The 25,362-nt window shown below is 42.0% G+C and overlaps 1 protein-coding gene across 1 annotated transcript; it reads left to right on the top strand.

The window, feature by feature from the left end:
- Window positions 1-1,970: 1,970 nt before the first annotated feature.
- Window positions 1,971-25,362, top strand: si:dkeyp-19e1.3 (USP6 N-terminal-like protein). The gene is made up of 14 exons (XM_038705333.1): window positions 1,971-2,204; window positions 14,872-14,945; window positions 15,557-15,642; window positions 15,845-15,884; window positions 16,000-16,080; window positions 16,450-16,557; window positions 16,669-16,778; window positions 18,368-18,416; window positions 19,913-20,033; window positions 20,307-20,401; window positions 21,095-21,160; window positions 21,350-21,449; window positions 21,858-22,010; window positions 22,132-25,362. Exons 2-14 carry the CDS (start codon window positions 14,880-14,882, stop codon window positions 23,496-23,498), a joined length of 2,442 nt encoding a protein of 813 aa, XP_038561261.1. The 5' UTR covers window positions 1,971-2,204; window positions 14,872-14,879; the 3' UTR covers window positions 23,499-25,362.

Here is a 25,362-nt window from a genome sequence, read left to right as displayed (position 1 = left end):
GACAACTTATCAAATGTTGAAACTGAGAAATTTGATTGTTTTTCGGAAAATGATATACCCATATAGAATTTGATGCCAGCAAAAGGTTTTAAAGAAGTTGGGACAATGGCAACAAAGGACTGGAAAAGTTGTGAAATACTAAAACACCTGGTGGAACATCTCACAATTAATTAGGTTAACTGGCAACAAGTTACATGATTTGGGTATAAATAGAGCATCCCAGAGAGGCGGAGTCTTTTCTGAGGTAAAGATGGGGAGGGTTTCACCACTCTGTGAAAGAGTTCAACAATTTAAGAATAATGTTTCTCAATATAAAATTGCAAAGACTAAGTATTTCATTGTCAACAGTACATATTATCATTAAAAGATTCTGAGAATCAAAAAAATATCTCTGTACGCAAGGGACAAGGCCGAAAACCAATATTGGATGGCCATGACCTTCGGGCCCTCAGACGGCACTGCATAAAAAACAATTCTGTAGTGGACATCATAGAATTCAGCCATCATTATTTTTTTGTTTTCTACACCTGCGCATCCCATGACAAGGCCATATATGTATAAAACAGGACCAGGGTTATGGTTAGAGAAGTCAAATCTGCTCAGGGCATGTGTACATTCAGACACTGGAGGGCGCTGTTGCAAACCTTGGAGCAATCCTCACAGGCAGTGTTCAGCAGACAGATCTAGATTTAAGATTGAATTTAACTGTCTTCTGCTGTTTGTTATTTACAGCATTTGCACTTAAAAATAAGTCAATAAAACATATTATTTTGGTTGTTCTTCTTCTGTGTTACACCTTAAAACAACTTAGAGTAGAGACCTCTACACCTAATGCGACACACAGGACCACTGTGGGGTGAAACAGTGCACTGTCATTTGAAGGATTTTGTATGTTTAAGATTAAACCTAATATATCACAAAATAGTTTCCTATGATAATTTTTTAACCATTAATAAAGCACATGTCTCTGCCACTTAAACCCCCCCAACAAATTAACAAAATTCCAGTCTCTTTGGTCTCCCTTGATCGACTTTATCATTCAGTGGGGGTGGGTGTTTAGTGCCTTGCTGCTTGCCGTTGTCCCCACCCCCCATCCCCATTCTCTTACAGGTGTTGTGCTTTCTCTGTGTCTGTGCAATGTCTGTGCCCCCCATCCCCATGTCTGTCTCCCTGTCAGCCCGGTGACCAATCAATACATATTTAAATAAAAAATAAAACACACAAAGGAGTATATTAATACTCTCTTGTTAAAGTAAAATCTGTCTGGCACAATATGGTATCCAGCTCATCGTACTCTATACCAGGCTGCTGGGCAGGACAGGTTTAAAAAAACGACAAAAACGACAAAAAAAAGAAGATGCCCCCAAATACTGGATATGTTCATATTTGGGGGTCCTGACTCAAATGAACAATTTGAAGATGAAAAATTAGTCTTTGGTCCACATTAACGCCATAACCTGTGATGAAGGTCATAAGCAATCCTTGTGACTTCACTGGTCAAACACATAGACTGTATAAAAACAATTACAGCATGCAGCCGCATCCCAGCAACACCGGTATCTCTAGTGTTTATCCAACAGAGGGCGCAATATGACAAGAAAATGTCAAAGAGTTGATTCATCCGATGAATTTGCATGTAACTATTTATATCATAGGTCACTAAACATCTAAATAACGTGAACGTATCAAGCTACAACAAGTTAGCCTTGAGGTTAACGTTACGTTAGTTGGAGGAATTTCTGTTTTCAGCTAGAAAAAAGGCAGTTTAAAACATTCATGCAAAATAAGAAGTCGAACCCTCAAGTACTGTATTTGTAAAGAAAAACGTAAAACAACACAATGTAAATATAACTCACCGTACTTCAAGTCAGTCAAACACTGAATCCACGCTCAAACTTTCGCTCAGTGAGGAAAACGCCTCCCGCCGCTGCTTGTGCGCGTGCGTCGTAATATCACTGGTGTGCCGCCTGCCAGACAGCTGCAGCCAGCTCGCGGCATGTGAACCTGGTCTGGAGGAGGGGGCGAGACGGTTTGACCAGCATCTATATCAGCGAAGCTAGTCGATAGTCGGGACACGCCTTCAGCACAGTGACAGCGTTTGGGTGACTGCTCCCTGCGCAGCGAAGGAGAGAATGATAATAGTGGATTTTGTTTTTACTTGTAGGTACAGCGCAGCAGAAGAAGGGAAGTCAAAACCCCAAAAGGTAAGTTGCGACGACGGCTTGCAACCACGGAATGTGAACAGTTAGCGTCTCTACTGTACTGTTTACTATTAGTTCACTTTACAATTCATCAATAGCGCTGGAAACGCTCGTACGTGGGTGCCCACTGAAGACATGTCGCCTGGATCTCTCTATCTGCTCCTTTTGTGTTTTTACAACTTGCATTAATCCACTACAAATCAATAAAGGAAGCAGTAACGTTACTTATTGTAATGGCTTCTTACGCGTGTATACAGCTGCGATTTATACATGGTTGTATGCTGTACGATTGTATGCTGGTTCTTATTATGGGAACAGATACCTTTTACTCTAAGAGTAGACAGCTTGCCCAAGAAACCCTATGTGGGAAGGACAGTGAATGGGCGCTTCTCGAGGGGAATTCCTGATTTTGCATCACTCTTCACGGGCTTTCCAGCAGTTAAGTGGCCAGTAAACCCTGGCCAGGATGGCGAGAAATGTACCTATATGATGCGATCCGCCTCTCTGTCTTTAATTGTTTGGTTATCCACTCCAGCAAATAGTATCTGTTTACTGTTTGTCTGCGTATGAAGCCAATTCCCAATCTGCTTAAGTCGTGAAACATCCAGTTCCGCATTTTAATGAATGTAGACATAACAGGTAAGACGAGATATGTGTCAAAAACAGCAAATATGCTTGTGATCCAGAAGACATTGTGTATTGCATTCTGAAAGGAGACATAGTCATTGGAGAAAGCAGGATTTTACCCCACACAGCCCACATATGATCCAGCAACCAGAAGTAGGCCAGTTACTGGTCTGTATGTCATGCCATGCGCGGTCCGGTACTGGGCGCCTCACTGGTTCATCCAGTATATGTAGTGGGGGAGGTTACAGTGACCGTCTGAGATCTCCAGCAGGATTTAGTTTACTGCCAGATGTCTGCTGGTCATTGTTTCGCTGTCATGTGCCACCCTCATTGTGTTTTTATTTTCATTGTAATGTAGCAGATGTGCATGTTGCTAATGGCAAGATCGCATAGCCATTTCCCCACATTTTAAATATGCACTGTAATTAATTGGTGTTTGTGAAGGAAGTTGAAGGAGACAGACAACGTTTTTGTGGATGACTTTGTGAGTGTGTTTGCAGTTATACAGTTATGGATGCACAGGATCTCCTGATCTCAGTACAGTCTACAGCGCAGGCCTTTTATAACCTGGCTGTACATGCACACGTCCACAAACACAATCCCTGGAGCATTTCGTACTTTATGTTGTTGCTATGTTCAGCCGTTTGTGTGTGTGTGTGTGTGTGTGTGTGTGTGTGTGTGTCACACTGAACGGAAAGGTGACAGCACTGTTGATGTACTGTGTGATGAGAGCACCCCCCCCCCTCACTGTGTGTGTCACTGTGTGTGTCACTGTGTGTGTCACTGTGTCTGTCACTGTGTGTGTCACTGTGTTCTCCCTGGTGTGAAATGGTTTGACTTCTCTTCACTTTTTCAGACTTTTCAGATGGTAAAAAGATTGTGGGGATCCCAATGAGTGAACCAATCACCAGTTTTGCTGTGAAGCCCATTTACTAAAAATGGTGGTACATGCTTATTGGATCAGTGTAACTTTCTGCTTTGAACTTTGATGTCTGAAGCTAAATCCAGCTGCACTGTTGGACTAAATGGGTGCGAAATGGACTTTTATTTGTAGAAAGCTAACAGGCATTTGAATGTGCTCTTGAACTTGACAATGATCTGTCTGCCCAGACTGATGCTAACAGAATGTGAGCCACGTGTGAGGCAGAGCATGTGAGCCGTTAGTTTTGTTTTTATGCCTGGGAGTGGGCCTCACTCGACAGCTTTAGGCAAACCTTTTTTAGTACGCTCAGAATTGTCTTGTCTTGTCATTTTCCTACTGTAAATCACAACAAATCTGACTTTGGGGCATTAAAAGGCAATGAGGTGTATATTTCTTTCCAGGATGAAAGCATTGCAGCAGCACTGCAAATAATAAGTTAAGTATAGTTTGGTTAACAGTACTCTACTGAAAACATTGTCTTACTCTGAGACCAAATTTAACGCCCTGCTATAGTTCTCTCATAACTCCTTTCAGTCAGCAACTTCCATTGTATTCTGTTGTGTTAATATTATTTCAGTGAAGAGGCATCAATAGCCTTTTTGTCTGTCTGAATGGCGGCTTTATGATAGATGTCAACGGCCTACAAACGCACCAGTGTCACAAAACTCACCAAATAGTGAAGCCTTTTGCCAACCACAAAAAAGGACAGACAGGCAGTGGCCCTGCTGTGGGACTCATAAGACATCTTTTCAGAGTTTCAGATGTCTTGGTAATATCCTCTATGTCAGGGTCACAAGATCCTGGAGCCTATGTCACTACACATTGGGCAAGAGGTTGGGCTACGCCATGGATAGGCTGTCAGTCTATTACAGGACTACAGTACAGAGGCAAACACAGTCCCACACACTCACACCTACCTATTTTGAGTTTCCCATGCACCAAACCTGCATTTCTAAAACCCTTGCAGACAAGAGAACATGCAAACACCACACAAAAAAGCCAAAGAATAACTCAGGACTATACTCATGATAATACCTAGACCTTCACATTATTAGATTATTAGATAATTGTTTTCTCAATCTACAGAAAGTGAATTGCCACCAACTCTGATAATCGATGAATAATTTAGATAATTAAACAAGAAGAAATGCCAAACTGTTGCTAATTCAAATATGATCATTTTCTCCTTTCCTCTTTTATATCATTGTACTCTCAATATGTTTTGGGTTTGGACTGTTGCTCAGACAAAACTAATTTGGAGACGTCTCCTTGGGATCTGGGAAATTATGATTGTTTTTTTCCCCTGGCATTTCATTGCGTAAATGGTTAATCATTCCATTGATGAAATGAAAGATTAGCCCTACTTTCACACAAAGTGATAATCATACTGCACCAACATGTATTTGTTCTTTAGATTTGGGCTGTAGAGCTAGCCTCTGCCAGAAACCAATGCGACATTTGTATGAGCTATTTTGTATATAAATATGCCAAATCTATTTCTGCCCCACTATTTCGTTAGACAAGTTATGGTCACACTCCTGTTGAAATTGTATATTGTCACTGAAAACAGCTACACCACTGAGAAGATGAACGATAGCTCTATGGGATAATAGCCCAAATAGTTGTTTGTCTTTTGGCATTTGTATAAAGTCTAAATTGGGCTGTCTTGGAATTTCCCCTCTAAAAGTGTCTCTAGTTTGTGTCATTTTAAGATGCCACTTCAGATTTGTTTTTTCTCCAAATACTTAACCTCCTTGTGTTGTTGAATCATGGTGAAATGTCACTTTCTCTCCAGTGTAATGCTGATCCCCTTCCATGGACCATAATCCTCCGTTTCTGTGCTTGTAAACTGAAAACTATGATAAGCAAATCAGCGGTGGAGCGTGCACCATTGAACCTAGCATAATTTCTGCTTAGCTTTTGACTGGAGACCAGCTGACTTTGGCCCCGGTTGGCCTTACTCCTTAGGTTACATGCTCTTTATGTGTTAACCATTTTGAATTATTTAACTAGTTTGGTCTGTAGTAGTTTACAAACAGTGAGAATCCGATCTTATGTTGCTGTGAGCTTATTGATGCCCTGGGTGCAGTGGAGGAGGTTTCATTTGCAGAAAGATTTATGTTTTTTTAAGGATATTCTTGAAAATGGTTAGATACAAGATGGAATTTAAAAATAACCCAACAGTTACCGTGAGGTTGCATAACTTCCCCAAACATTGTGTATTTCCCTTGTACATTTCCTAACCATGCATTATTCTTTGTTAAATGTTATATATATATACGTTATACAAATATGAGTTCACAAAGCTTTTATAATGTACTAGTGCTAATTTTTAATGTAATAGCACTGGTTATTTAAACTATTTTCTCTGGCTTTACTGCTAGTATTATGACTCCAGCCTTGCCAAGAAGAGGATCCATTTATGAGAATGTGGCTTTCTCAGCAGGGTCCTGTGGTTTTGTGTGTTTATGAATACGGTTCCCTTGACATTCCTGTCCTCCTCATACCACCACTCAAAAAGTGCTGCCACTCTGGGAAACAAGGCCTCTCGGGCTGGTCCGCAACTCCAGTGTCTAAAACTTTGTGTAGTCGTTGTTATATTTAGACACCCCCTCCCCCAGGTGACGGGGGAGGTAGCAGTAAGGACAAGAGATGGTTCTCAGGCTGGGTCAGATGCAGGGTGAGGTGACAGAGAGCCCCCTTCCTCAGACTCCAGCTTGTTATTTCCTGTGTTAAGATGGGGAAAATGTTAGGTAGTTTGTGATGGTGAGTGTTGTTGGTGAATCTGTGTTCTGCATGCTCAGCTTTGGAAAAACGATAAAGCAGAGTGACAGTGGCGATAGAGAGTGGAGCAGGACAGAAAAGCCCCTTGGGGACAACAAGCTATTCTGAGCCATGTGCTTTCTCCCAGTCCCTGTGCTTTGGATGTTTCGCCCTTGGGTCGCACAGTCTCTGCACTGCTGCTATTTTCTGTGCATAAACACAAACACTACAGCTGTACAAAAGAATCGGAGGGAGACGGAAGATAGAGAGGCTCAGACAGCAAGAAAGACAAGGAGTCTCTTGTAAGGGAGATTTTGTGGCTGGCCATCAAGGCTTCCCAGCAGTTTTATGTCATTGTCCTAATTTGGTATCGTTCTTCTCCCTCAAGTTATTATCCTAGTTTATGTGGTCTCAGCTGTTGCTTCAACCCAGTGAAGTGTAGATTAAGTTAGCACGCTGTTTGTCATGCCTTGCTGTGAGTCAATAGCCACTATGTACAAGGCCTGAGAGGAACCACTGGGGTAAGGGTAAACAATTGGCCATTGTCCATTCCCCATCACACCTGCAAAACACATGTTTGGTAGCAAGGGCCTTTGACATTTGCATCCTTGTGTCTGGAGGGTGAGGGTATCGAAGTGTCTGGGTTAAATTTGTACACACACATAGGGATGGACCGATCCGACTTTTTCAGTCCCTATACCAATACCTGGACTTTGGGTATCGGCCGATGCAGAGTACCGATCCGATACCAGTGTAAAATGAATAAGCTGTATTCCTCGCTGTGACGAAGAGATTGGGAATCATTCTTTTATGTGATGCTGATGCATCACGTTCTACGTGTGTAACTTAATTGAATAAATCTGCCACCTTGTCACGTACCCCATCAAGCTATTAGAGTCCGTATCGGGGCGATGTCCGATATCAGTATCCAATCGGTGCATCCCTAAACATAATTGTTGTATGTAGTGATTTGTCATTATAGGCAATATGCTTGAAAATGGCAAACAAGAGAAAACAGTACAACATGTTTTTTTTAATAAAAGGTACTTGCCATTGTGTATCACACACTCATATTGAATCACTTTCTGGCTTACACTGGAGCCTCGAGCTTACCGTTATTCAGTTTGAGCAGCTTACTGTATCTCTGAAGTTCCATCTGGATGCCATACCTTCCTTTAAAGAAAGGGGTGGCTCTTGAACATCTCGTACCAGCCTGCTTAGATTTCCTGTGGTGTGACTTAGTGAAATGCTTAGTCTCTGAGGGGCTCCCCTTTTTATAAATCGGCATTGTGTTAAGAGGAAAACAGATTTGTTGAGGGTGAACCTGCAACAGGAGCTACTTTATCATTAACACCAAAGCTTCTTGCCCTTCTATACAGTGGAGCACAAAGAAATCTGTTACTCAAATAAAACATTTCTGATTTATATTCACATCTTCCTTGCCACTGCTGAAAATAGAGAAACCACCTCTTAGAGATGATCCCATTTCTCCCCCTCTCGTTGTTCCATTATTTTCAGATTCTTTTGGACACATGCATGTGCACATACTGTGTGTCTGACACCCATTAAAAACTGGAGCTCCTGCCATCTGGGACTTCAGACTTCTTCATGTGGAAATTAGAGCCATGTGGTCGCTTGTTAGCCTCCTTCCTTTTTCTGAACTGGAATGATATGCTTCTTCTCCACAATCACCACAAACCTCCATCGTTAAGCTAATGTAATTACAGGGATAACGGCATTAGTGCATTACAAGACATTCTTTGAAGTTTATCATGAATTGTATTAGTAACGACTGCAGTTATTGCCGAAATGATTACCTTTTACACATTTACATATCATGGGTTCCCCTAGTCAGAAATGTACAAAACCACTACAGCTGCAAAAGTGGTAAGTTTAATGTGTGATGATATCTTAAGCAGGTCTTGTATAGACAACATAACACCGTCCAATCACATTCAGAAACGCTGATTTCATGGGCCGGACAGAAAAGGGTTCAATCACACAAATGAGGGGCACGTGTAAGGTCTGTTATTGATGTAGCACTAGGTGTCGATTATTTAACATTCAGAATTTTCAAAAAATAAAAAATCATTTTAAATTAAAACTTTTAAGGAATCTCCATTTGTGAATCATTTAAAATAAGCTGGTGTTTTCTTACTTGCCTTTGGTGCGTGGTAATTTCAGACCCCAGGGTACAGTTAGATGATGGTTCATTAAACATACTGATAATAAACGACACAAATGGATGATAGGAGAGGAACGGTATGGGAGTATGCTCCTTGAGGTCAGCCAGGTTGAATGAGTACATGGCCCGAGCTCCTCTGATCTCAGAGCCACAGCGTCCTTTGGCTGACCACGCACGCACTGACTAATCATCCAGTGGTAACGAGAACCAAACATCTGTCGTCTTCATCACGCCATCAGCAATTTGGGGAGAGGGTTTTTGGGTGCCAGCCATAAAGAAAATGGTTCATGAAAACTTTGATCAGATTTTAGAATGTGATAATCTGTCCCTTAGGGTTTCATTGCAATATCTGTGAGCAGGATGAAACCGGACGGAAGGAAGGTTCCAACTTCTTTTCTGCCGTACATTCTGTTACTGTAAACTTTACACACCCTGATTTAGTTTCACTTAGGGGTTTCAGCTCTGGATGTCTCTGATACGCACACAGTAAACACAGGCACCTTACCTAACCCAAACTATCTGTCCAGAGTAGCTCGCTGCATTCGCAGTTTCCAGGCTCCTACAGTCGGTTGACTAATGCCAGACTCCTCCTAATCTCAGGCTTTCATTCTGATTTTGCTCTTGTTTAATCCTCTGTCTTACATCTGACTGCCAGTCAGATTAAGATTGATTATAAACCAAAAGAGAGATGATTATGGGTCAAGGAAAAGTAGAAATATATGTATAAGAGAGGTTTTGCCTTATTGTTTCAGTGAAATGGGGTAAAATTCAGTATAACAATCTCATTTAAATTCAAGGTCATCAGTTTACTTTTTTTTGTGTAGACAACTGCTAATGGATAGACCCGAGTCTCATTTGTCCTTATTTCTCTAATCCTTTTGCACCCTCAGATAGTTTACTACTCTCTAAGACAGGAATAAATTTTGGTTCAGAGACCGACAGTCTTATAGCTTCACTCTTCTAAGTCTTTGTAGCTTAATTCCTGGTAATTCTGCCTCCTGAAAGTCAGATTATTTATAGTTTTGTTCATGACACCTTAGGGCATGTGGGCATGTCATACGCAGAACGCAGCGCAAAAAAGAAGAAGGCTGCCACATCTCTGTTTAAAACTGTGTTATTAGCCATTTGTGATTCAGAATGCATTGCAAGCTGTTTGTGGTTACAACAGTGCACTGAGAACTTATATACGCAAGCTGGATTTAGAACTCTATGTCATAACAGGAAATGATGTCACCCAGGCCCCAGGCTCAAAGTCTTGTATCCTGTAAGCAGTCAGGTTATCAACATTTAGCCATACAGGAAAATGTTTTTTCACTACATATTCAGCGTCTTTAGCTTTATCTGCATAACTGGCCCACCTACCACTTTCTCGCCGCCCCTGCCTCAGCCCGCCTACATTTTGAGAGATGTGGAAGCATTAGTATGTAAATGATGTGAACACACATTGTCGTGTCTCTACATTTAACTTTCAGCTCCCCCAGGTGTAAACTGTATGTTGCCCTCTCCCACTCAGTGACCTTCTCTGCCGCTTACTCACTTTTTTCCTCCCGCTCCCATCTGTTTGACGCCCTGATCTCTGCCACAACTCACCACCTTTCTAGTCACCACTTGAAAAGAGCTGTTCAAAGTCAGTTTTGAACCAACTACACCATGTAATGCTTTTGACAGGGCGCCCATTGAGGAGTGCCTCAGTTGGTGACTCACAAGCAAAATACCAGTTAATATGAACTGACCATCTTTTGGCTTTACTTATGTCTTTCCTGCTGACTGCAAACACCAAGTCTGGATAACTTGAGGCACTGTCAGTAAAATGGTTTTCCTTGGATGGGGGAAAGACCCGTTTTGTTGTCACATTTTTTTCTTTTGCAGTTCTCATTGAACCTGTTGTTGAAGGAGTGGCGGTCATTGGTTTCCTTTTCTTCCTGACCCCAACACAATACTGTCTGCAGTCTGGAGACTCAACACAGGAAGTAAACAGCTGGGACCTAAAGATGAAGTACAACAGACCGTTTACATCAGTTTACCTCATAGACAGTAAAAAAACCCAGCTCACAATCCCCCACCTCCAGCTTGAATGAAAAAATCCCTATTTTATTAATTATATGCCGAGAATATTTCTCACAACTCTTGCTAGTCATGTTGCGGGCCACCTACTGGTCCCATGTTCTTGACACCCACTGCTACTGTTATTATTAGTAGTAGTAGTATTGCTATCATTAGTACTTTTATAAATATTTGTATTATTATTTGTATTGTATTATGTTCTCTTTCCTCCTGCCTCACCCCAACTGATTGAGGCAGTTGGCCGCCCACCTTGAGTCTAGGTTCTGCTCGAGGTCTGTCGCCAAGTGCTTGCTCGTGGTGGGACTTGTTGGGTCTCTGTAAATAATAGTAAATAAAGAGTAGACTGGACTTGCTCTATGTGAAAAGTGCAATGAGATAACTTCTGTAATGAATTGGAGCTATATAAATAAAATTGAAATATAAATAAAATAAGAGGTCATTTTATGATAATGGTGACGTTTAGCATTAACACAGACCTAATTATTGGTTCTGCCTGGTATCCATTTGCTAACAACATATTTACATACATACATGTGTTTAGCATTTATTAAGCAGTGTATAAAAATGTAATAAGTGGTTTATAATACTATAATGTAGTTGTGAGCAGGTATTTTTTATGTGTGCATTAATGTACCGCATTTGTCAACAAATATAAATTCTCTTAACAATACATTCAACATTACTTCCACCCCTGGAGAGGGCAAAAACAGCACAAGTTAAAGATCTCAGCTTTATGTTCATTTCTTCTTTAAGTCTTGTCACCGCAGACTTTTAAATATAACCTGATAAAGCACTAGCACCACTTTGCAGGCTTACTCATCTGTTCAAAAAAATTTGCCGAATTCTCGAACCTGAAATAGTTTGACCTGAGATAGATGAGAAAAAGGAAATTGGGGGGGGGGGGCATCAGCAAAGGCCATTTGTTCAGTGGGTTGGTTTCCCTGACCACCTGTTAGATAAGAGACTCTTGTTGCTCAGCTGTTGTTTGAGAAGTATGGATGCTCTGTTTTGTTTTAGATCAGGTTTATGTAGTTGATGACCTTGGTACCTGATAAAAAGGAAATAACATATCAATATTAACATACTAAATCATAAATCCTGATTTTAGGAGAGGCAGAGGCAAAATTAACCAACAGGTTTTACGCCTGTCTTCATCATTTTTCAGGCTCCTTACTACAGTGTATACTTTAAATGGATATAATTTAGGATACTAACAACTATTGAAAACTCGGGACAGTAGATTTTGGAAGGTTTACCCTTCACCTCATCCCTAGTAGTTACATTAATGTAAATTAAATTGGTTTTAAAAGGTCAGTGTTACCATGGAGACTTTACTGACATTTGTGTTATTTATTTGTTTTCATTGACCGTAAGCCAGTATTTGGGTGCCTTAGCTGTCACAGTAAGAATTATGGCCACTGAGCCACTTTTGAATGTTGACATTTTTCAAAATAAATGAAAATATAAATGCTATTTTCTGAGTGTTTGTATTTACCCTGCTGTACCGAAAACGTACCCAACCGGGACCCCAAAACAGAGGTACTTGCTGAACCGTGAATTTTGTGCACCGTTATACCCCTAGTACACAGCATGGGTGTTGCTGGGAGTTTATGTGCTGTTCTTTTATAAATAAAGATCCAGTTACAGCTTTCCCACGGTCCTGGGCCTTTTCCTTATCTTGTTTGTTCTCTCACATTTGTATAAAATGAAATTCCAACCTCTAGTTTAGTGAAACTAACTAAGGTAGTAAATATGTGTAGAAATATGTGGAAAGAGCAATCGCAGCGTCGCTTCAGACAAAACATGTCTGAGTCAGCACAAGGAGCTGTAGGAAAAAAGTTAAAGGGTGTTTGTGCGCGGTAGCAGGTGCCTTCTCACCTGTCGCAGCAAAACATGACAGACATGCATACCATATGCCTGAGGCCTCAGTTGGCTACACATGCTGTCTAGTGTCAGTGAAAGTATTCCTCAGTGCATGGCATTTGTTGCAATGGGCTTGCCTGTAGAGTTTTCCGTATAGCTTCTGAGCTTAAGTCACTGAATGGTTCTGAAGTAAATCATGTTAGTTTTGGACCATCACAAATTACTTTAACTTTATCAGCATCTGTCCCATCACAGCATTTAAGATTGCCACATATCAAAGGTCTAGTCTAACGTGTTCCATAAAATAAACACCACATAGTAGCAGGTCCTTAACCCTGATGCTTTAATTCAAAGGGTGGGACTGGCCTGGGGTTTGTGTGTGTGTTTGTTTCATCTCCACTGTGCCTGCTAGGCATAATGTGGCATATTCTTCATATCCAAACATCACTGTGAGATGCTGATCTGGCAAACAAGCGGTGAGGCTTTCTCTCTTGGGGCGAAAATTCTGCCTTGACAACTGCTTAGCAGCTGAGCCTGCGGCCAGAGCACGTCAGCCCAGGGAAGGCAAGGCGCAAGCTTATACCAGGGTCAGGTAGGGGTTATACTGTGACAAGAGGGGAGGGGCTTAGGCTCCAGGAGCATCAGACTTCTGGTTTCATCAACGGCTGCAGCCTCAGTTGTCTACTTCTCTGTTTCTTTTCTCGGGCTCATGCCCATCTTTCGCTTTCTTGCTTCTTGAGTATTGTGAGTTAGCACAGGCAGACCACGAATGACCAAATTCATGTACATGTACACGCACACACATACTAGAGACATAAATTCCCATGACTGTCACTCTGTGTCACACTTTATAATTGCCTTTTGTGACCCACTATCTACTCTGACTGTGGTTAACCCTCAAACAGCCTAGGAATGACATGCTTTCTGCCTTTTTTTAATGTACTTGTTCGGGTGGTTATAACTGATAAGTTATAAACCTGTCTGAGTCTTATAATACAAGTCTTATACATGTAAGAGGATTAATGGGTTGTTTTACACAGTATTTGTGCTTATTCCCAAATAATGGAGGGAAACCATTTCACTGCACAGATTATTTGATTTTGTGAGAGGTTTAGAGGTTCAAGCTAAACCATTCTGATCCACTTGCAGTCTGACCTGAGCTGCCCTTCTCAGACAAATTTACTGGATTTACAACCTGAAATATACTCAAATTTGGAAGAAGATGAGGAAAATATTGTTTTTAAAAGCCCTGAACAGCCACTGACAGTCAGATGTAACATATCAAGGTGGAACAAAAGCTTTCACATTTTCAGGTGTTTTTTTCTGTGTGCTTTTTTGAAACCGCTTGGATTTGAAATGGATTCATCTTTTCATTCTTTCCGTTGAGTATTTTGCATTCCACCGCTTGCTAACCAAGTGACACAAATTCAGCATCCTTTTAAAGAGCAATATACGATCCTCAGTAACGCATAAAATACACCTTTTGAATGTTGTGACCATTATTTCTAAAAATAACCGTGTGATGTTCAGTATTCCACTACTTATAACTTCACAGTGAGAATCGGTGAACTTTAATGGCTCCAACCATTTAGTCAGCTGAATCTCCGGGCACTCTTAACAGGAAGTGTCTGATGGCCTTGTGGCTTGTGTCATCACACTCTGGCTATTTTCTTAGAACAAAATGTGATCTCACGGTATGGTATGCGGCATTAGCATAATCCCAGCTTTGACGGGTGTCAAATCTGTTTAATTTGTCAAATGTGTTAATGTTCCTTTTGGGTTTTGGTGATTGAAAAGCAAGTTAGCAAGATCAAGTTGATTTAATGGTGAGACTTCTGGAAAGGAACTACAGCATGCTCTGTGGTCTTGCTGGTTTCACTACCTCAAATGATGCCTGTTGTTACGGTGGACGTAATGAGCCTTTCCCAAACAAATGTAACCCACCTGTGTCAGAAATTATTCACACTGCTGAATGTTCTTGAGCAGCACACTGAAATCTTTCCAGCTAAGCACTGTTCTCTAATTGACCTGCACTCTGACCTCAATACAGACAAAGTTGTTCTTCTCATGTTAATAAACTCTTTGCTTAAAGTAATAGCTTTAAAGTATGTGATCTTCTTTCCACACCCTGTCCATATTCCACACCAACAACCAGCAGTAAATCACCAAGCTACACTATCTTATAAAATTTACATATTCAGTCAAATTGATGTACTTTATGGCAATTTTTGTCTGCTTCCTTCTAGATTTTGACATGAAGAAGGACATAGAAACATTGATAGCAGAGGAACGCGCTGAAATCATCTCGAAATATGACAAGGTGAGCAACACAACTTGCACTTGGGGTTTTGTAGCTTAAAAAAAATATAAGTGCCATGGTTCAGTTGGAGGAAACTACACAGCTGAGCATTTCCCTGCACTTAACGGCTATTCTTTGGTACAGATGTCAGCCACTGCCAAAAAATCAGGGGCAGGTAGTACCATAGTTCATGAAAGTCTTCATAAAGATGATGCAACCTAATAGGAAAATCCTAATCCTTTGGAACATGATATTTCCTTAAAGGACAGTATGTAACAAATCAAACGGGAGTTGATGGTCTGTCTTGTACCTGAGTGGTGCCTGCAATGTGTTACCAACAGGCAGTGAAAATGGGATTACTAGGAATGATCAATCAATGTGAAAGAGAAGACACAAACACAGGAAATGTGTAGTTTTAATGACTAATGGACCAAATAAGTAAAGCAGAGAAAAGTTCATTATCGATGTTACTTTTGGCTCTGCCTTTAAAAAAAAAACATGTGACCCATCTCCTGTTATGCTGACAGCAGTCCATTCATTTGTACACAAAACCACCATCTTAAGTCACTTTTAAACTGTTTACTTTGCATACAAGATTTTCTAATAGGGGTTGTGGTATGTGGGTGTTTCAGGGCAGGCAGGAGGGTGTCAGCATCAACCCGTGGGAGGATGCAGACTACAGCATCTATAAGGTCACTGACCGCTTCGGCTTCCTGCAGTAAGTTACCTGACTTAAAGCTCTGACGGTTTCTTTGAAGTGATTTGAATTCTCTGAGGACAGCTTGTATCTAGATTGTCTCTGTCCCGCTTAAACTCTTTGTCTTTCTCGCCTTTCTCACATTATGATGATGTCTTATACTAGTGCCTCTCTGTGACCCTATATCCAATACATGCTGTGTATTTCTGCTTTTCTGCTCCAGTGAGGAAGAGCTGCCTACGCCCAGTGCGCTTGAAGAGAAGGTATCAACTTTTAACTCATAGCAAGTCCAGTTTTTGACCCTGCATGTGATATATATAATGACGCCCTTTCACATACGCATTAGAGCACACATATGTCCTTATTTCCTCTCCTCAGCAAAAGCAGCAGGAGATAGAGCGAGTGGAGAAATGGCTGAAGATGGTGAAGAACTGGGACAAGTACAGGAACAGTGAAAAGGTGCGTAACTCACAAATGTGAAAAACCTACATGGTGTCTCAATTCAGCCCTCACTTCCTTTTTGTTCTACTGAACTAAGTGATGTATTATTTCCGTTTCTGTAAAAAATTTGTTTTCCATTCCCTTTTTAACGACAGCTTATTCCCTTATCCCTCCCTCCTCTCCGGTCTAGACAGCTAAAGCAAGTACATAAGTACATGTGATGAGTCCTTGTCATTCAAGAGCGTTAACAAGGCTCCGTCCCATAAAGCAGCATTTATACGCGACGTTCTGCCACTTTCCTCTGGTTATTGCGGTGAAGACTGTCTCGTTATGTTTAGAGAGTCCCTATTCATGTCCATTCATATGTCTCTGTTACGTGTGTTTCAGTTGGTGAAGCGTGTGTATAAAGGCATCCCTCTGCAGCTGAGAGGCCAGGCCTGGGCCTTGCTATTGGAAATAGAGAAAGTCAAACAAGATAACGTGGGAAAATACGAGGTATGAATCTCAAAAGTGACAGACCGCACTTCCTTTGAAATGTGGATACTGTGTGAAATTTTGACAGTCAGCTAGTTTTTATAACATATTAGTCCTTTTTCTATCCTCCAGAAAATGAAGCGGCAGGCTCGTAGCTACTCCACGGAGATCAAACAGATAGACTTAGATGTCAACAGAACATTCAGGAACCACATCATGTTCATGGACCGCTTCGGAGTCAAGTGAGTTTTTAGCTTCGCTCGGCAGAAAGCTGTGTGGAACAGCTTGTGTTTGTTATGTTTTTGCATGTATATGCGTGTCTATATTAGTCACCCAATGTGATAATTTACCTCATTCCTTCCTTTAAACTATGACATAATTGCCACTCAAAAGAGTCACAATAGAAATTTTGTACCTATCTAAGCAAACAAACTGCTGATGTGTCTCTGGATCATATGACTACTCCCATGACCTTTTAGCCTGTGAAATAAGTGACATGGTGTAGGTAGCTTTCATAACAAATGTCCTCAATCCCCTTTGTCACCTCACATGCTCAGGTTTGCGCTTGCTCTCTTAGAGGATGCGACCTCTGGCTTAATCTGTCTTAAGCCCCCGCCCCAATACACACACACACACACAAAACCAAAGCGGTGGTTTCCTCATCTCTGTGTTTTATTAGCCTTCCTGTCAGTGCACGAAGCCCCACAGGAAATAGCATTTGTACAGAAATGCACACCGACATCAAGTGTACATGTACTGAACATTGCCCATAGTGTTCTTCTGAGACAACACACCGATTATAGTGCCAATACATAAAAAGATTCAAATAAACACACATTAAATCTGTTTCAGAACACGCTTTTGAGCAAATTGTGAGTTTGAAAATCAGTCAGTCGCTTTTAACTCTCTGAGAGTGGGACTGAGTGCTCTCCATTTGATCTTTGTAATGTACTTCCCCTTTCAATTCAAGTCCAAACGGACCAAAAACACCGCTCCATCCTGCTTGGCTGCCCACTCCTTCCCTGCAAGTCAACAGCTGTTCCACTCACACCGACACACTGACAGTTATTTAAAGCTCCTTTCCTGTCACTGTCAGTAAGACGTGTATTTACTATAGAGGACCAGAGGGGAGACATCCTCTATCGTCTGCATTTTATTTGTTATTGCCCCTTCACCACTCACATACACACTTACACACAATAGCTGCCTTGTGTTCACTGTCTGTAACGGTTGAGACTCCAGATGTAATCTGCCACGCAGCACACAACCCTGCGATCACAGATACTGGATAGAAGCTTTGGAAGAAATGATGTGATGAGAATCTTTGATGTCCATGTAGCACAATATCTGCTCACATATACGTGAATGTGAAATCAAGTTAAACAAAAGCAACACTTTATATTGCACCTTATTGATACCTAGAAACACAAATGTCCTATTTTATTAAATGCCAAGTGTCACTGCAGCATTGAAGCATCTCTCACCTCTCATTAATACTTTGCTGCAAAGCTGCATAGCTCGGGCACAGAGCCTCTGTTTAAAGAGGAAGTATTTCCACACACTCAGAGTTATACAAACACCACCAGGATGTTGGGATTCAATCAGGGCTTGTCACCCTCCCCAGATATATTTGCAGGTGTTTTGAGTGTGCTTATTGATGAGTTAATTTAGGGAAGAGGCGGTTGAGAAATTGTTACTGACGTAGCTCTGGAGAATTTTTTATTTAATAAATTAATATAAACACACTATAGTCCGACACACGGTGTCTGCTTGCTCGATTGTTGCTATCACATCCTAGTTTTAACCAGTGGTTTCTCTGTTCCCTCTCTAGGCAGCAGGCACTGTTTCACGTACTGGCAGCTTACTCTGTCTACAACACGGTAAGTTTGTTTGTGTGTGTGTAGATGTGTATGTTATGTGGATGCGTGTGTGTTACATAATATGGAGGAGTCTTCTTGTGTACACGGACTGCACAGTAAAAGTAGTGTGTTCGTTTCCATACAGCAAAGAACAGGCCGAGCACTCTAAACCCATCTGTTCTCGTTCTCGTTTAGAGCCTTGGGTGAGATCTTTTATTTATGAGTGTGGCTCTGACTGAATGGTAAGCAGCGCAGTGTAACAGTCAGACCACCAGTGAACCCACATCCATGCTCAGAGCTCACATTGTTCAGACCAAGTTCCCCTTTGTCACTATGTAACATTTATTGTGCAAGAAAACTGTACAAATGAGCCCGGTGTTACAAAAATTACAAACTTTTGTCCACCTCAAGAACTCATTTCTCATGACAGACCAAGCCAGGCAGTGACATCCTTTTTATTTCAATCAACGACATTCATTTGGAGCAGTCTTTGCTTTATAATAATGTGTTTGGAATGCAGTTGTGGATGCCGAGTTCAGACATAACGGTGATTCGTTGCATCTACTTTAAAGTGCCTCTGTACTTTCAAATAGAGAATTCTCTGTGTGGTGTCAACACATATTTACTAAAATAAAGCAGCGTTTATCTCAACATGTGGATGTAGACTAATCTGTGTATATTAATTCTTGTTCAAGCACAGACTGCTGCCGCATGGTAGGGATAGAATTATCTAACCATCCAAAGACCATACAGTACTCTACATCTCCCAGCAGTCCAAGTCTGTTTTTCTGACGGGGCTCTGTAGTCGATTCCTGTGTGGTAGAGGTGTTAGAGCCAGAGGAAACGGGCATGTGCTGTTCCATTTTTCGTTTTTGCCCCTCTTCTCACACACTGCTCAGAAGAAACTGGGTCAGTAGGAGAGAGTGAGGGAAAAGAGGGAGTGTGTGTGTGTGTGTGTGGGGGGGTCTGTTTGTTCTTTTGCCTATGTGATTGTAAAGAGGAATGTGGAGAACGTGTAGTTTAACCTCAGTGTAACCCTAATTATCTTTAGTGTATTTCCTTGAAAGGATACTATGGAGTGTCCATTTGTAGCTGCGCAATATATCGGCCTTAATATGGACAAATACCAAGTGTGTGTCTGGTATTGTGTATCTCTGCTTGCCGGGGGCGGTGCATTTAGTGTAAATCATTGAATCATTGTGGAGTCAAATTGGCGGTAATTCAAGTTGAAGACCTGACATTACTCAGAACGTACAGTATGTTGGGCTACAGTAAATATTTGAACAACCTTTGGTAAAAAGCGCTTATAATATCATTGCTTCATGTACACACGGCCTGCAGCTCCTCATGTGCAACCACACACGTCCACAGTCTGCCTTCAGACCACATCAGACATTCAGGTGCTCTCCTCCCCTCATCTCTCGGCCCGTGTGTGTGTTTTATTAAATTAGGAATAATTCCTCTCATTTGCCCATTCTGTTGAACTGAACCTGTCTCTTCTCCTGCGTTCCCCCCAGGAGGTGAGCTACTGCCAGGGGATGAGTCAGATTGCTGCCATCTTGCTCATGTACCTGAATGAGGAAGATGCCTTCTGGGCTCTGTCCCAACTCCTCACCAACAGCAAGCATGCCATGCATGGTGAGAATGAGGACGAAGACAGACAGGGCGAAAAGGCAGAGCTGATTTAATGTTTAGACATATCAAACATCATAACTGTTCTTATTAAAAATGATGAAAGTGAACAGGAGACAATGCAGTAGCAATGTTATATGCAGATGTGTGTGAGTTGTGAAAAATGTAAGTCAGTCTGCGTGTTTACTTAGATTTGTGAATGTGATTCGTTCATTTATAAATATTATGTATTATGCCTCACCATTTATGGCCTGCTGATTTATTTTTTCACTGTCCTAGGGTTCTTCATCCCGGGATTTCCCAAGCTGCATCGTTTCCAGGCCCACCATGAGCTGATCCTCTCCAAAATGCTGCCAAAGCTGAAGAAACACCTTGTAAGTTCAAGTACATCTCTACGGCTGATGCTTTTTGTCCATGCAAGAGACATGTAGCGAACTGATTGCCTACACGGTCATGGACTGCAGTTGATGTGATCTCGTAATTTCTCTTTATTTGATTAATTCATGACGTAGAGGGCCACATGTTCAGAATGTTACTGTGAGTCCAAGAGCCAGGACTATTTGGAAAGTGAGATTTATGACTGAGAACAGATTATGAGGAGTAACTTCCCTTAGAAGAAGAAGGGGAAAGAAGAATCAGAGTCAGTTTTATTGCCAAGTAGTGTTTTACACATACGAGGAATTTGCTGTGGTGATAAGGTGCTACACGTAGACAAACAAGTGTGGAAATATATAAACTCAATGTTTTCACTCTGTTATTATGTTAGTATACACACAGGTATGAAATACACACACATGCGCATGCACAAACATGACCCACACGGAGAGATGTCATAGTGGGGGGGCTGCCAGTCAGTGTGGCTCCCCGAGCTGTTGGGGGTTCAGGAGCTTGCTCAAGGCCTCCTTTGGCAGTGCCCAGGAGGTGAACTGGCACCTCTCCAGCTACCAGTCTCCACAACTGCTGGATTTGAGCCGGCGACCCTCCGGTTCCCAGCCTAAGCCTTACAGACTGAGCTACTGCCGCCCCAAGGCTATTAGAGCTATTTCTCATTAATTCTTGCTCTACAGGACAAGGAGCAGATGACAACAGGGATTTACACCACCAAATGGTTTCTGCAGTGCTTCATTGACAGAGTGAGTATTTGGATTTCCATCTCTAGATCTCCGCTGTCTTCCCCAGATGTATTCTACATTTAAACTCATTAAACAGTATATCATAGTGCTTTCCATTGCTTTTGCTTTTGAACACAGAACCACATCTGGGGTTGTTTTATTATATTTTAATCAGACTGGCTCTCTACTGCTGTGTGTCTTACATAACAGACCCCTTTTACCCTCACCCTGCGTTTATGGGACATCTACGTATTGGAGGGAGAGAAGATGCTAAATGCCATGGCTTATACAACCTTCAAGTTGCACAAGAGTGAGTATGAGGCTGATTCCATTATCTTCCGTACCGTGCCGTGCCGTGCTAAATGAGTCAAACCAGCTTTGTGCCCAGATACAGCCCTGGCTGCTGTTCTCCTCTCGGTTGGCTGCTTCCTAACTGGGTGGCTTACATAATGCAAGTGGCCGGTTGCTGTGGAGAAGAATCGAAAGCTGACTTTTCATTGGACGCTTGCACAAGCATTGCCTCAGCACATTAGTTGAATGCTTGCAAAAGAACTCTTTTGACGGGCCACTTCTTTGCTTGGTATTTTAAAGTTAAGCCTGTGTCTTTTTTTTTTTTACGGTATGTCTGTCCATGGTTCACTGTATCACAGAGGTTACCTGACATGCAACCTCATAGATTTGCCTCTGTTTTGTGTCTGCCTTGTTTTTGTCCAATCAGAGCGCCTGCAGAAGCTTCAGTTAGAGGACCTGAGGGAGTTTCTCCAGGAGCAGCTGGCTGTTTCTTTCTTCCTGCCTGATGATGTGGTGGTTGAACAGTTACAGGCTGCTATGTCTGAGCTTCGCAGTAAAAAGCTAGACCAACCTCCTCCAGGTGCAGTTGTGTCTCTTTTTAATTCTCTTAATTTTTCAGCATTCAACTTTTTGTTTGGTACATCCTAAAGTATCTTTTTCTTCTGTTGATGTATTCCCCATCTTCCATGTCATTTTTTTAGCCAAGTCAGAGGAGCTGCCAAAGAAACCTCTGGGTCAAGAGAGACCAGTTCTCCTTCTGCCTGACACTCCTCTTGAGGTCAAAATAAATCTGCAGCCCCACAGCCAACCCAATACAGAGGCCCAGCAAAAAGACGGCATCACCCTACATCAGACCCCTTCTCCTTCTGAGCCCCAGGACTCGAGAACACCTCTTTTGCCTTCACCTGACCCAGTAGTAGTCCACACACAAAGAACACCTTCTCCTTTTAGGCCTTGTAGAGCACCTCCGTTGCCACCAAAAGCAGACAAACCCTGTGCCGAAGTTGGGTCGGACAGTGGTGCAGAGGTTAGCCAGACAGAAGATAGGGGGGAACAGGAGAGCCAGCCTGGAGACCAAGAGACCCAGGACGAGTTTGTAGATTGGCCTCCGCCCTATGAGCCCCCTTTGGATGCTTTTACCATGCAGACTGAGGAGGACATCATAGACCTTCCAAATCTGCCACCTCCGCCTCTATTTTACACTGAGCAGAATGACCAAAGGCCCCCGGACAGTGAATCACCCTGCCTTGGGACCAGGACCCAAAGTCGGTCTCCTTCACCCCGCTCAGCCTCACCACTTGTCACTCAAATGAAGCCATCTCCAAAACCATGCCTGGAACCGCCCGCGTCTCTTGACCTCACACAGAAAAAACCTCCTCCCTCAAAGCCCTTCTCCCCCCATGCCTTCACTGCACACTCCTCCTCTCCCAGACTTCCTCCTCCAAAGCCAACCAAGTTCCCAGTCTCTCTCTACGTTCCGGTGCCCGCGGAAGACAGACGACCTTCCAACACCTCCCAGTATGACAACCTTTCTGAGGCTGATGAAGACGACCGCTACCTGGAGAGGCTGCTGGGCCCCACGCCTGAGGAAATTCCCAGCATGCACGGCAATCCTCCACATACCATTGGCAGAGACTATGACCCTGCTCTCTACCCTCCACCTCCTGTGTTCATCCCTCCTTCGCCTTCTCCTATTCCTCCCTTGCTGTGTGCTCTCCCCAGTTTGCCTCAGGAGTCAGATTATGAAGGAGAGGACAGCTGGGTGGAGGACTCCATCATCCCCCCTCCGCCACCTAGTTTTGCTGACAGACTCAGTCCCTTCCAGTGTAGTGCTGCCAGCTGTTCAGACACACACAGAGCCACCTCGCCTGGTTACTCTAAGCCTTTCTCCAGGGGCCCCAGGGACCATTCTGCCTTCCCAGCACCACTGTTGTACACCGGGTCTCCCCCAGGCCACTCCAGGCCATCAGTACAGTCGGCAGCAGGGGTGCCCTTGGTCCGATCTAGCCCAGACTTTTGCAGTATGCCTCCAAGTGGACAGCAACTGCCCAAATCAGTGACCTTTTGAAGTTTCTAAGTAACATTCAAGTGTTACTGATTATCCCAATATGATTCAGACTCTCTGTTGAGACGTGATTACTTTTAAGACATTTATGAGCTGAAAGGCCAGTATCTATCCAGTGTGTCAAAGGTTGGTGTGTATGTGTGCACGTGCGTGTGTGAAAGGACTTTTTTTCATTGCTATGTACAGATTTCTGTGATACTTGCACCTTTTTTGTAAGGGCAGTTAACTTTTTTAAAGTGTCAAACTTGTATTTAAAACTGCTGCCTGTGCTACTGTTTGCTGCACAAAAAGTGAGTGTATTAACTCGCCTGCTCTTGTTAGTGCGTGAGATCAGTTTTGGTTTTTCATCTGATTAAAATTTAAAAAAACAAATGAGGTCATCTAATACTAGCTGCGTGTTTCACCATCACCTCATCTCTAGTAAGTTTCTGTTTGTTCCAACAAAGTGTCTTTACCTGTCCGCAGAGCACTGAGGGTAGTGACTCTAGAACAAAGGCTTTTGAGGCTGCAGAGTAAGGTTATCTTCACTGAAGCACCCAAAGCCTAAACGTTTAAAACAGCATTTATGGTAAACTGTGAGCAGGCTCACACATCTTAACAGTATGTCAAACTGCAATGAGTAACTGTTAATGTAACAGTTTTTTTTACTGTATCTTTAGGTCAATACTTGACTACAAAGGACCACTAAACCAGCAAACTCTTAAGAGAAGCTGAAGTTGTAACCACTAGCGACAGGAAAAAAAACGTGGTGCAATATGTCACTGGTGTAAATACTGAAGCTAGTATAATACATTTTTTCCCCAGATAGGTAGCAGTGGGTACTCAGCTGCTTTTTTTATGTTTGAAATTGGTTTGTTAGGATGCTGTCAATTTCAAAGAAAAGGTTTATATATATATTTATATATAGAGATCTGTTTGTCTAACACGTGATTTCACAGCAATAATGTACTGTATTGATGTGTGTGTATATATATAGATGCATGTATCAAAGCTAAATAAGGTGGCAGAATAGGACTTAACAGGGGGATTTAATGAATGCAACATATTGTCAGCACAGACTGGCTACAGTAAAAATCCATGTCAAAATATTTATGAAGAGTAGCTCCATCTAGTGGTAAGAAGGGTTACACATCAACAGGAATTGGCTTTAAGCACTAATGTCCAGTGATGAGAGGCTTTTGGGAAGACTAGTTCTGATCCTGATATAAATGCTATCTACAGTGTCTATTTATGAATGTGCACATTGTCTTTTCTACATTTAGACATGTCAAACAACCTAGTAAGCTCAATTTAAGAATACAAGGACAGACCCCGTGTTACACCACCCTGTAGTGTCATGGACTGGGAAGAGAAGCGAATGAATCCAAAAGCCATTGCAGTGATTCTGTTGTCAATTTATTTTAATTGCTCTGAGCAAATATTCTTGAGAAATGGAAGTTGAGCCATAATATACTGTAAAAGGACCTAATAGTCAAACATGTTTATATTGTTGGTTCATTCAGTTAAATATTACGTTGTATACTATGCCTAAACATGTTTGTGTTTTTTGCACTGACCTTTGTCATTACCAAGAGGTTTTGTCATTCTCTGTAAGTACTCTGTTGTTTTATAATTGAGTTCCAGGTAAATGCTAAACATTTTTCATTTGAGGGAGTGATGTGATTTTTTACAGTTTGTTCGTGAGCTTTGGTCTTACCCAAGAACTTGAATCTTAGCCTGGAGTATCTTTAGTCATGTGACCTGACCACCAATTGTACATCACTGCTCCTTTAATCGATCTGGTTGACATCAGAGACGCTGGGGCTCAGACCAAAGCTTATGTACATTTATGCAACTGCTTATGAGTTTTATAAAGAGATAAACCTTA

The sequence above is a fragment of the Micropterus salmoides genome, unplaced genomic scaffold, assembly GCF_014851395.1.
Source record: "Micropterus salmoides isolate LMB-PRFRI ecotype aquatic unplaced genomic scaffold, ASM1485139v1 Ms_hic_scaffold_8, whole genome shotgun sequence".
NCBI lineage: Eukaryota > Metazoa > Chordata > Actinopteri > Centrarchiformes > Centrarchidae > Micropterus > Micropterus salmoides.
Note: the sequence above shows the minus strand (reverse complement) of the source record. Positions and strands in the feature narration are given on the sequence as shown.

What these genes read in the sequence shown, in the direction of transcription:
- si:dkeyp-19e1.3 (XM_038705333.1), top strand. Translation starts at nt 14,880, where the DNA reads ATGAAGAAGGACATAGAAACATTGATAGCAGAGGAACGCGCTGAAATC. An exon ending in AGTACAGGAACAGTGAAAAG is followed by an intron (nt 16,081 to 16,449) that starts GTGCGTAACTCA and finishes CGTGTGTTTCAG; the next exon opens with TTGGTGAAGCGTGTGTATAA. An exon ending in CTTACTCTGTCTACAACACG is followed by an intron (nt 18,417 to 19,912) that starts GTAAGTTTGTTT and finishes CGTTCCCCCCAG; the next exon opens with GAGGTGAGCTACTGCCAGGG.